At 38.0% G+C, this 10,169-nt stretch overlaps 1 protein-coding gene across 1 annotated transcript in view; it reads left to right on the top strand.

Moving 5' to 3' along the window:
- The window catches only part of CD109 (CD109 molecule), a 152,288-nt gene that overhangs the window by 98,110 nt on the left and 44,009 nt on the right, over positions 1–10,169 (top strand). The window contains exons 22-25 of the mRNA XM_027768228.1: positions 1,462–1,539; positions 3,030–3,174; positions 5,656–5,832; positions 7,146–7,365. Of these exons, the coding sequence (XP_027624029.1) occupies positions 1,462–1,539; positions 3,030–3,174; positions 5,656–5,832; positions 7,146–7,365 (620 nt within the window). The remainder of the gene's footprint in view (positions 1–1,461; positions 1,540–3,029; positions 3,175–5,655; positions 5,833–7,145; positions 7,366–10,169) is intronic.

Here is a 10,169-nt window from a genome sequence, read left to right on the forward strand (position 1 = left end):
TGTCTACTGCAGCCAAAGGCCCAGTGAGTTAGATTTTTAAGGATTTATTTTTTTGAGTCACGTGCCTTGAGTCTTTAGCTATTCACTTCCCTGGAAGAAGCCATAGTCTCTTTAAATACTGTATCTATAGAGAAAAATTTTTTTTAGGAGAGAGAGATTTTTGCTATAGGGCACATGTGCTCACTAGAGAGACAGAAAGTGAGAAATCACTCCCCCCCCCGGGGGGGGATGGCCATGGCGCAAACCCTTCTCCTCCATTCTCCTCTTAGGGTTTTGGGCACACATGCACACGTGCCCAGCATGAGTTTAAGCTTCTGGGTCCAGGACTTGAGCCATGGTTGACTATATGGGAGTCCAGAGACCATTATGCCATCTGGTGGTCCTACAAATTGTTTCTTTATTTTTAAATTTACTTTTTAATCTAATCAATATAGTAATGAATGAAAGATTGGGAGTCACAAAGCTGGGATTTAGGTATCTAGTCTACTACTCACAAGCAAACAACTTCATTAGTTTTTTCTGTGAAATGGGGATCACAGTTATTAGCTTTACAAAAAATATTTTGAGAAGCAGAAGAGAAAATAATGAGAACACAGTTCCTAGAAAGACATAGAGAAATGCTGTTTTTGGTAAGACTGACAACTTTGGAATAATTTATAAAAGCTTATAACTGAGATAACCTTCAGAATTAATGTCTGAGTCAAACTTTGCTTGGATTGTGTTTTGCAGAGACTCTTAATGAGTGTAGTAACATTTGATCCTATTTGTCTTTATATTTTTCTTTTTTATAATTATTTAATTAAAAAATTATTATTATTTAAATTTTGCCATAGGGCACGTGTGCTCACCAGATAGACAGAGAAAGAGAGAAAGTGAGAAAGCAAGCCTCCAGGACTTGAACCACAGTCAGACATGTGGGAGTCCAGTGCCTGAAACATCATGTCACCTGTTGGCTTCTGTTTTTATATTTTTCTGATGGGACCAGTGTCTCCTAGGATGACAGTTCTGTCAGGCTGGCAGCAGTATCAATATATGAATTAGCCTTTCTGTGTATATAACAGTAATAGAATTTAACATTCGGGGTAGACTAGAAATGGAGCTGAAAAGTACCCTTTGCCCTTTCAGCTTAAGGCTGAGGTGGAAAGCAAAGAAAAGAAATGAAAGTTTTCCTGATACCTTTTAATCCTCTCCTTGGCTGAATCTGCACCTCATCTTTCTCTAGTCCTGACCCTCAGAGATGTAACAGCACTGAAAGGTGCAATGGGATGGCACTACTGAAGAGCATCTGTTATATAAAAACTTTGATGTTCTTTCTTCCAGGTTAAGGTAATCATTGAGAAAAGTGATGAATTTGATATTCTGATGACTTTGAATGAAATAAATGCCACAGGATACCAGCAGACCGTTCTGGTTCCCAGTGAGGATGGGGCAACTGTTCATTTTCCGGTCAAGCCAATGCATCTGGGAGAAATTCCTATCACAGTCATAGCCATCTCACCCACTGCTTCTGATGCTATCACCCAGAAGATTTTAGTAAAGGTAAATATTCGGAGTCCTAAATAAAGGCAGTAGAACTACATAACTAAAAAGGAAACAAAATGGTCCTTCTCTTGTCTACACTTGGTGAACTGAGTAGTTAATTCCCTCCATTCTCCTGGTAATGCCAAATTGTTTTCTCATCTGTATGTAAAAATATAATACATGTATGTTTTAGAAGTAACTGTCAATTTTCTCTAATTTTAATCAGTAATATGAATATAAAGACCACAGAGTCTCTTTTTTAAAAATTTATTTATATATGCTTTAATTTGACCAGAGAGGGACAGAATGAAAGAGAGAGAGGGAGAGACATCAAGCTGCCAGGTCTGGGACTCAAACCATGATCAGCGATGTGGGAGTCCAGCGCCCTTAACCACCACACCACTCGCCAGCCCCCAGAGTCTCCTTTATAGTCAGTTATATCTATATGCTCAGTTACATTGACATCCTATTAAATCACGGTCCAGTTACCATGCAGATTTGGAATTTGGGAATTCCTCAGTACAGGGAGAAGAGATTTTATAGACTTTTTCAGAGAAGACATTCTGTATAAAAAAGATAACTCAGGATAGTGGGTAAGCATTAGTGTGAGGCAAAAGAGACAGCTCTGGGTTGAGACAGAGTTCAAATCGCAGCCATGTCAAATGTGATTTTGGCCAAGATATTTAATCTCTCTCTTTGGATAATAATTGGCCTACCGCAGAGAGTTTCTTTTCCCATCACATTTTCATCTTCTCTTTTGTCATTTACATTGCCATTTCATGTTTTGTCTAATTTAACCAGAAGGTAAACACTTAGTAACAGATTTGAACTAAGAATAAAGAAATGGTAGGTACTAATCTAGCCACATACACCCTACAATGACTTCATGTCTGAATATAGTGCTCTATAAATGTGAGGGGACTCCAACAAGTTCACGGAAAAATGGAATTAAAGTATGAGTTTAAAAATTGGAAATCTGAGGGCCAGCAGATGGCATAATAGTTAGATTACTAGATTCTCATGTAGTTGACTGTGGTTCAGTCCCAGATCCAGCAGCTTAAAACTCATGCTGGGTGTATGCATGGGAATACCCAAGATCCCGAGAGGAGAATGGAGGAGAAGGGATTGTGGCATGGCCATCCCTCCATGGGGTGAGATTTCTTGCTTTTTGTCTCTCTCTCTATATCTCTGGTGAGTACACGCACCCTATAGCAAAAATCTCCCTTAAAAAATATTGGAAATCTGGGGCTGGCAGGTAGTGTGGTGCTAAAGGTGCTGAACTCCTGCAAGGCTGACAGTAGTTCGAGTCCTGGACCTGGTGGCTTTCTTTCTCATTTTTTATCTCTGTCTCTCCCTGGTCAAATTTTAAATAAATAGATAAAATTAAATAAATGTTTCTTTAAAAAATTGGAAATCCATACATACTGTTCTCATAATACACATTTCCCATGACCTTTTTGAAGAGGTGAGTAAAGACCATATTCATTGTGTTCTTTTTTTTTCAACAGGCTGAAGGAATAGAGAAGTCCTATTCACAAACTGTCTTATTAGACATGACAGACAATAAGCCACAGAGTACCCTGAAAACTCTGAGTTTCTCGTTTCCTCCTGATACAGTGAGCGGCAGTGAAAGAGTTCAGATCACTGCAATTGGTAAGGAAAAAGTATGTCACCATCTGCTGATTGTATGTGTATGCTAATAAATATTATCCATCTATTTAGAGTTGTATTTTCTTATTTAGTCCAAATGAGAAGAGATTGTAAAAGTTTTTAGTTGGTCCCACTTTCTCTCTCTGTCTCTCCAGCAAGCTCACATGTCCTATAGCAAAAATCTCTCTAAAAAAATAAATTAATAAATAAAAAAGTAGATCCCAGTCTGGGGGTAGTAGAAGATATGAAATGTCCCAGCTAGAGCAGTGGGGATCAGGCCTTCAAAGGATTGGTGATGCCCACCCAGTTTTTTGAAGACAACTACTTTACTTAGTAGTTGTCTTTACTTAGACAACTACTTTACTCTACTGATTCAAATGCTAATCTATTCTGGAAACACTCTCACTGTTAACAACCAGAAGCAATGGTTAATCTGGGCAATTCATACCCATTCAAATTGACAAATAAAATTAGCTATCACTAATGGTTTATTTACATAGTGTGCTTTACAAATAATAAAATGTGTTAGTTAATGACATGTAAATTGTTTGGTCTCTAAGGTGTCCGGATCTAAGGCACTTTTTCAGAGTTCTTTTACATCTCCCCTACAACTGTAATGCTTTTTTATTATAATCCCAAACAACTAATTCCTATGCAGAGGCTTTATTCTGAGCCTTAGGTATAATTCTTTTTTTTTTCTTTTTTTTTTGGAGAGGGTTTTGCTATAGGACGCATGTGCTTGCCAGAAAGACAGAGAGAGACAGAGACATAGAAAGTGAGAATCCCTTCTCCTCCATTCTCCTCTCGGGATCTTGGGCACGCACGCACATGTGCCTTGCATGAGTTTAAGTCACTGGGTCCAGGACTCGAACCGCGGTCGGTTACATGGAAGTTCAGTGACATAGCCATTATGGTAACTGCTGGTCCCCAGGTATAATTCTTAATAAGAATTCAATAAGTTTTCTATTTAGGGGAATACATTTTGCCTAATTATCCCACAATGTTAAGATGCTGGGAGAGGCAGTATACACATACACATGTGTGCATGTGCAACACACACATACACACACGCATGGACATGTGAAGGGAAGAAGCCTTGAATTTTAAATGTATAACACCACTCCTTATGTAGAAATGAATTTACCTATGGTCATAGAAATATTCTGAGATTTAATTTTCATGCTTGATATTAAAGAATGAATTTTCATGTTTTATTTTTCTATGTATTTTATTTTACTTTTTTAGGGAGATTTTTGCTGTAGGATGCATGTGCTTTCCAGAGAGACAGACACAGAAAGTGAAAGCTACTCATCCCCCAGGGGGATGGCCATGCTGCAAAACCTTCTCCTCCATTCTCCTCTTGGGATCTTGGGCACGCACACACATGTGCCTGACATGAGGTTTAAGCCACCGGGTCCAGAATTCAAACCATGGTCAACTACATGGGAGTCCAGTAATGTAACCATTACAAAATCTGCTGGTCCTGTTCTATATTTTTAAAAAGCTATTTTGTAGCCCAGAATGTATAAGTATTAGCTTGTGCAAATTTTAGGTTATGTTTATGTTGATTTTGAATATTTAAAAATAAACTATACTGGTAATAAAATAACCTCTATTTCTTTCTCTATGTTAACATTTAAAGTTTAAGATGTGCTTCATGGCAACAGCCTATCATATGAAAGAGATGGTCCTCTGTACTTTGTATTCATTTTAGCAGAATTAGATTTTTTTCCTAAGGTATTTGGTGTTGGCATTGTGTAAATTTTCAAGATAAGCTATATGGAAGAATACGCTTCTCTATACAGCTTAACAACAGCACAGTCAAATTAAAAATCAGCTTCCATATTTCTCAGTTTTTACTCATTTCTCTGAATCATGGCATTAGAATGTGGGTAGAAGAGTCTTTAAGCAAGCGTTTGAAGAATATTCCTAATCTTTTTTGATCCCGAGGTGTGTTGAAATACTACTTATTAGTTCTACTTTGTCGGTGATAAATAAAACACATGGAGAAACACTACAATCTCTACTGTTCTAAAAATGTCTCAAGTTTCATAATCTTCTATTAGTAAGTAATCAGAATAAAGTCCTCTTTATGTGAAGAATACTACTAATAAAACATTTCTTTTCTTTATAAGACTGATGGTTTCATAATTGTCTATTCCTGAAAGTCCTCTGTGATGAATGCTAACAATAAAATATTTCTTTCCTTTATATGATGATTTCATAATTGTCAATTCCTGACATTTGTCCAAGATTTCAAAAAATTTTCTGCCCTGACTTACATCCTGTCTTTAACCAAGTTCCATTTCTTTTATCACATACTGTAGAAGTTCAGTGCCATTGCTTTTTTTTTTTTTTTTTTGACCTGTCTTCCTAACAGCTTGATGCTTTTGTGCTCAGTGGAAATTTCTATGCCCCTCCCCTCACCAGCAGGTAATATTTATTGCATATTTACTGAATGAACTGAGTGTCTTTTGATTGCAGGAGATATTCTTGGTCCTTCCATCAATGGCTTGGCTTCATTGATTCGGATGCCTTATGGCTGTGGTGAACAGAACATGATCAATTTTGCTCCAAATATTTATGTTTTGGATTACCTGACTAAAAAGAGACAACTGACAGATAATTTAAGAGAAAAAGCTCTTTCATTTATGAGGCAAGGTAAGCACTTTATAAATTTACTTTTATTTGTAAAAATATTTTCAGGCAGGGTTCACTCTAGACCCTATTTCTAAATATTGGGCTGTCAGGAAAGTCATGATGCATTTTTCCATTAAAAAAATAGAAAAATGCATCATGACTTTCCCGACAACCTAATATATATGTCCTGGCTTTGGTGGGATGAAATAGTGTTGAAATGTGCTGTTAAGTGTGAGCAATGGAAGCTGTTATCATTCTTCCTTCCACTACCGTTCACTCGTTGCTGCTAACATGATTGCTAGTAAGTCACAAGGAGTTAGTTTCAGAAGGGGCTTGTAAATTCTTTCTATCCCACTAATTGTTTCATCACAACATCATTGTTCACTTGGACGACTCCAATGGCTTCCTGAAGTCTCTCTGCCTCTGTGTTCATCCCCTCTTCAGTAGATTCTCCAGATACTATTAAAGAGATCTTTTAAAACATTTTTTCAAAAAGTTCATTTAGTTACTGCTTTCCTGAGCAAGAGAGAGATAGATACAGAGATACAGAGACAGAAAGACAGCACCTTCGACAGAGTCTTAATGCCACGATCTAGCTTCACCCGGTCTCAGATCATGGGTACACGTATGCCCAGTATATTTTGGGATGTCGCTGAACATGAACACAGAATCTTCACCATGTGTGACAGTCCCGTAGAGCTTTTTTTTTTTTTTTTATCATTTTGCCACCTTCGACTACCATACGGGTCTTTTAAACACATCCAAATCAGGTCACTTCCTTTTTCTAAGTCTTCCACAGGTTCCTGACTTTGCTCTACAAGGTCCTAAGTGAACTGGCCGTGGCCTCCATCTTAGCCTCAATCGAAGTCACTCTCCACTGCCAGAAGGGCAGTGCCTGGAACACTCAGCCTGTAAGCCTGCTCTTCCTTCTAGAATGGTCCTTACCCAGATCTTACCATGACTGTCATCATTTCTTTCTTTCTTTTCTTTTTTCTCTTCCTTTCCTTTTTTTTTTTTTTTTTGAGAGATTTTTGCTATAGGGCACATGCATTCTCCAGAAAGACAGAGAAAAATAAGAGAGACAGAAAGCAAGAAATCACCCTCCAAGGGGGATGGCCATGCCTCAATCTCTTCTCCTCCATTCTCCTCTTGGGATCTTGGGCACGCATGCACACATGCCTGTCATGAGTTTAAGCCACTGGGTCCGGGACTCGAACTGCAGTGGATTACACGGGAGTCCAGCGACACAGCCATTACGCCAACTGCTGGTTCCTATGACTGGCATCTTTTCGCCGTGCGGGTATTTAATCTTGTCCCATTGTATTGCTATTTAGGCGCTTCAATAAATACAGAATGGGTGAATGAATTTTCAGTATTAACTTATTTGGGCTTTAGGTTCACCATCCTAATGTGGCTGCTGGTCCAGAAGACCTCTGAAGAGCTTCTGCAGTACGGTGATTATCTGTGGACAGTAAAGGTTCTACTGGCCTTGGCACATTCTTATCAGTTGGGAAATGTGACAATGGTTTCAGTATGTTGCCCCTTAGCTGTGAGGTAGCTGATTAAAGTCAGCACACTGGAGCTCCAAAAATACGTCATCTCGCATGCTGAACTAAGTTACATTTTGAAGCAGTGAACAAGAAGTGTCTTGGTATAATGCTTTCACTACAAAATCAGGCTCTCATTTCAGGGACTGTTTTTTCTTTTGCCATCACATTCACTGAAGTTCTTTAAATATACTGAAGTTGTTTTTTTTATTTTTTTAAGAGATTAAAATGGCTTTGGCATAAGTCATGATTTTATTATTTAAATGCCATTTATGAACAGCGCATTGTTTTACTTAAATCATGCTTGGCTCAGGAGTCCCGAAACTTAATCCATTGTTTTTAAGTCAAAACAACAGCTACATCATTGCATGAAGTGTCCTTTGCTTTCTAAAAGAAAAATAGAACCATAAAATTAAAACCATTTTTGATAAAGACTGGAAATCCTGAAGCTGTTAATTGAAAATTTAAACCACTTGTTTTCCTCAAATATTTAAATTGTAGTGCCTGCAGCTTAGTTTTTCAAGTGAGACTTAGACCAAGTCTGGTTGAAAACACAATGTATTTTCTCTATTAAAATAAAAACATGAGGGACCCGCAGATAGTGTAATGGCTACGTTGCTGGACTCCCATGTAGTTGTCCACGGTTCGAGTCCTGGACCTGATGGCTTAAAACTTACATCAGTACTCTGTGTGTGTGTGTGTGTGTGTGTGTGTGTGTGCATGCGTGCGTGGGTGGGCAGGCGGGTGTGGGTGTGTGTACACATGCCCAAAGTCCAGAGAGGAGAATAGAGGAGAAGGGATTGTGGCATGGCCATCCTCCCCTCCCCCCAAGGGTGGTTTTTCATTTTCTGTCTCTTTGTCTCTTCAGCCCTAAGGCAAAGGCCTCTAAATCAGAACAAAACAAAATCCAAAAAAACAAAACCAAAAAAACAGAAAAAAAAAATAGACTCCAGAGTGCTGATGCTGCTTCTTGTCATCATGAGTGTAGGTAGGGGCAACGTAAAGAATGTAAAAACCCTCCAAACTCTCAAGGTTCCCACTCTCCACTTTATGCCATAAAAAGGAAGGAAGTTGATACAGGAAATTTTTTTTGGTCAGCTTTTTATCAGAGAAAGTGCTTGCTACAGTCACAACGAGCTGGTTTTATTTCTTTTATTTACATCAGATTTTGACACTTGAGGTAAACCAAGTCAAAACTATGTTCAGAGCATTACTTTTCTATGAACAAAACTTTCATCTTTATTGTGATAAATTCTGAGGATTTTACACGCTGATTATGCCAATGAAAATTCATGACCCCATAAAGTATATGTCTTATCTGGCTCTTTATAAATAGCAGTTCATGAGGCATTTTCTTAAAGCTTTTTGACTTCTATATTTCAAATTTCAGAAGTATATAATTCTGGGACTGGCAGTTAGTGTAATGGCTATATCGCTGAACTCCCAAGTAGGCGACTGCAGTTCGAGTCCCAGACCCAGGGGCTTAAACTCATGCCGGGTGCATGTGCGTGCATGCCCAAGATCCCAAGAGGAGAACAGGGAAGAAGGGATTGCAGCATGGCCATCCCCCTGGGGGGTGATTTCTCACTTTCTGTCTCTCTGTCTCTCTCTGTCTTTCTGGCAGCGCATGCACCCTATAGCAAAAATCTCTCTTATAAAAGAAAAAGAAGTTGTATATAATTCTGATTATACTATTACTTTACAAACTCAAGTGCTATTCTTAAAAATATTAATTTGAAATGATACTCTTATTGTGCATGAAATTTTGAAGAGGATCATGATTTTGCCTTCCTCACCTGTTGTGATGAGAAATCTCCAACTTGAGCTGACTGCACTAGAACTGTTATATGAGCAACAATTGCTGAAATGCTGAATTAACAACAAACATTAGAGCCAAGTCAGCAATTTCCTTTTCAGCTTATGGAATGAATTAGTCCTGGTAAACCATGATGATTTGGAGGACAAACAGCCATGGGCTCTCCAGTGATGCATGACTGGTTTAAGATGAGACAGGAAACCTCCCAGGAGCTTCCCACAAAGAGAATTGTATTCTCCTAGGTCCTGATTTTCTTTATTTTTCCATGGGAGCAGAGCTGGAGGTTGGATTCTCAGTTTTATCTAAACTAGCTCAAGAAAGTCCTTCTACAACTGAGATCATATGTAGCTTCTCTTTTTCCTCTGGGCTGGCTGCCTCCAGTGGAAGAATGGTGCTAGTTGTTGATATTAATGGGGAATGTTGGAGGTCGGCCACCTGAGGGGTAATTTCCATAAGCACTGATCTCATCTCCATGATCTCATCTCTCTGACCAGTTTTACAATATCTCATACTTGGAACTGCAGTTGTTGATGTGATGCTGGGGGCTTGGAGGCAAATGGCCCTCTTCTTGAGTTTGGTCTTCCTTTCCAAGAAGTTCCTTCTGTAGTGATGGAGGGCCCTAAATTTTTTTCTTTTCTTTTCTTTTTTTCCTTTCTTTTTCTTTTTTTTTCTTTTTTTCTTTTCTTTTCTTTTCTTTTCTTTTCTTTTTTTTTCTTTTCTTTTCTTTTCTTTTCTTTTCTTTTCTTTTCTTTTCTTTTCTTTTCTTTTCTTTTCTTTTCTTTTCTTTTCTTTTCTTTTCTTTTCTTTTCTTTTCTTTTCTTTTCTTTTCTTTTCTTTTCTTTTCTTTTCTTTTCTTTTCTTTTCTTTTCTTTTCTTTTCTTTTCTTTTCTTTTCTTTTCTTTTCTTTTCTTTTTCTTTTCCTTTTCTTCTCTTCTCTTCTCTTCTCTTCTCTTCTCTTCTCTTCTCTTCTCTTCTCTTCTCTTCTCTTCTCTTCT

Source organism: Tupaia chinensis, unplaced genomic scaffold, assembly GCF_000334495.1.
Source record: "Tupaia chinensis unplaced genomic scaffold, TupChi_1.0 Scaffold145685_1, whole genome shotgun sequence".
Taxonomy (NCBI): domain Eukaryota; kingdom Metazoa; phylum Chordata; class Mammalia; order Scandentia; family Tupaiidae; genus Tupaia; species Tupaia belangeri.